Source organism: Osmia lignaria, unplaced genomic scaffold (genome assembly GCF_051020975.1).
Source record: "Osmia lignaria lignaria isolate PbOS001 unplaced genomic scaffold, iyOsmLign1 scaffold0003, whole genome shotgun sequence".
In the NCBI taxonomy this organism is placed as follows: Eukaryota; Metazoa; Arthropoda; class Insecta; order Hymenoptera; family Megachilidae; genus Osmia; species Osmia lignaria.
Genome location: NW_027478160.1, coordinates 10239152 through 10240803, shown reverse-complemented (window position 1 = coordinate 10240803; position 1652 = coordinate 10239152). Strand labels below are relative to the sequence as shown.

General features: G+C 50.9%; 1 protein-coding gene across 1 annotated transcript; it reads right to left on the bottom strand.

Moving 5' to 3' along the window:
• Positions 1-293: 293 nt before the first annotated feature.
• Positions 294-1355, bottom strand: LOC143306225 (uncharacterized). The gene is made up of 2 exons (XM_076693046.1): positions 1126-1355; positions 294-1062 (listed from the first exon to the last, which is right to left on the bottom strand). The coding sequence occupies exon 2, from the start codon at positions 788-790 to the stop codon at positions 338-340; it is 453 nt and encodes a 150-aa protein (XP_076549161.1). The 5' UTR covers positions 791-1062; positions 1126-1355; the 3' UTR covers positions 294-337.
• Positions 1356-1652: the final 297 nt, after the last annotated feature.

Below are 1652 nucleotides of genomic sequence, written 5' to 3'. Positions count from 1 at the left end.
CTGCGACAGTTTAGAGTGGTTGCATCTGCTATTTGATTACGGCGGACCCATTGCTTTCCCAAGTGTTTGGTTCTGCTATCGGTGGGCCTTCTGTTTATTACGAGAGTAAATGGTCGGTTTGCCCGAGAGTTTTCCTTTCCAGATGTTTAAGCTTATTTGAAAGGAGACACGTTTGATAAAAACGGTCTGTCTACGTGACACCTCCCCCCTTAGATGAAACATCGCGGTAATCGTGATGCTTTCAATTGGAAAGGAAAACACTCACTAGAATGTGTTGAAGTTTTGGTGTTGTAATGCAATATGTCGGGTGTTATGTGTGATGTGTGTGTACTTATCGCTACGTGTGATGGTTGGTGATGCTGCTAACTGCGGTATGAAGTCGAAGCGTACGTCTGGGTCCAGGCTGCCTCGATCGGATTTGTCTCTCGGTGTACCAGGTTGGTACTATTGCAGGCGGTGGTATGGGTTGGTTTGCTCTTTGGTATTCCATTTCCATGATGATGGCGGCAATACACTCCTCGCAGTGGTAGGCGGCCTGCGACTCCATCAGGGGCGCGCTGCAAATATCGCAGGCCCCAGGCGGATATGCCGTTGGTAGTGGATAGTGTACCTCCACCATGTCATAGATCCTTGCTGCTCCAAGGGCTGCTTCGAGAGCACACTGCATACAGACAATGCCAACGTCTAATCTGTAGCAAGTGCTGCGCATGCACAGGCGGGCCGTCAAGTTCATCAGCAGCTCGATGCGACTGGTGTCCCTCTCAGTTGGTTGTTCCCTGATGTAGCACATTTCGGTCCGCTCAGATAAGTGTTTTGGAAGAATGGTGTTGTGGTCTGCTTTTATACCCGGCCTGGAACCGCGTATCTCATGCCCAACCACGCCTCCGCCACGTTGAATGGTGGTTGTCCTGGTAGACGATCGAGGGCTACATCTGCCACGACCTCACCCTCGCCTCTGATGTTGGTTAGCAGACCCCTCCTTCCTTCCAACACCCTCTTGGCCTGCTCTATCTTCCAGGTCCTGCATACAGGGCGGATACCCCGTACCCGTACCTTGAAGGCCTGCCACGGTAGATTTTGAAAGCGTGGCGGCAAGGTCCGAAGTTGGTCGACCGGTGCCCTTACCACCTTGCCGTGGTCACGAAGAGCCACCTCGAACTGGCCGTCCACCAGGTGTTGAACTTCTCCTCGGACCCAGGTACCTTCTTTACTTCTGTACGCCACCAGACGTCCAGTGGTCAGTCTTCCCTGGTTTGGAAAGTGGAGGTGGCCGCGGTCGCTCATGTACCGATACAGGTCCCGGTACAGTCGCCTAGCTTCTTCCCGACCGTCGTCCACCTGCGCCCAGAATTCTACCGGATCGTCCACGTGGACAATTCCGATCCGAACAGAACTGCTCAAAACTATATTTTTGATGGTGTTCATTTTCTTGAGGATGTCCACTGATGAGACTATGGTGCCGAGAACTGCTTATATAGTCTGAAAACCCTTATCTTACCCCACTCTTATTTCGACTCTTAGAGGAGGGATGTGTAGGAGTGGCTACGGCCCCTTAGAATATTGTGGCACTTGGTCTAGGTGCTGAAGATTTTTCCCTTGGTAAATTTATATTATTTGAATTTGATTCTTCTGAGTTTTTAGGTATTTCTTCC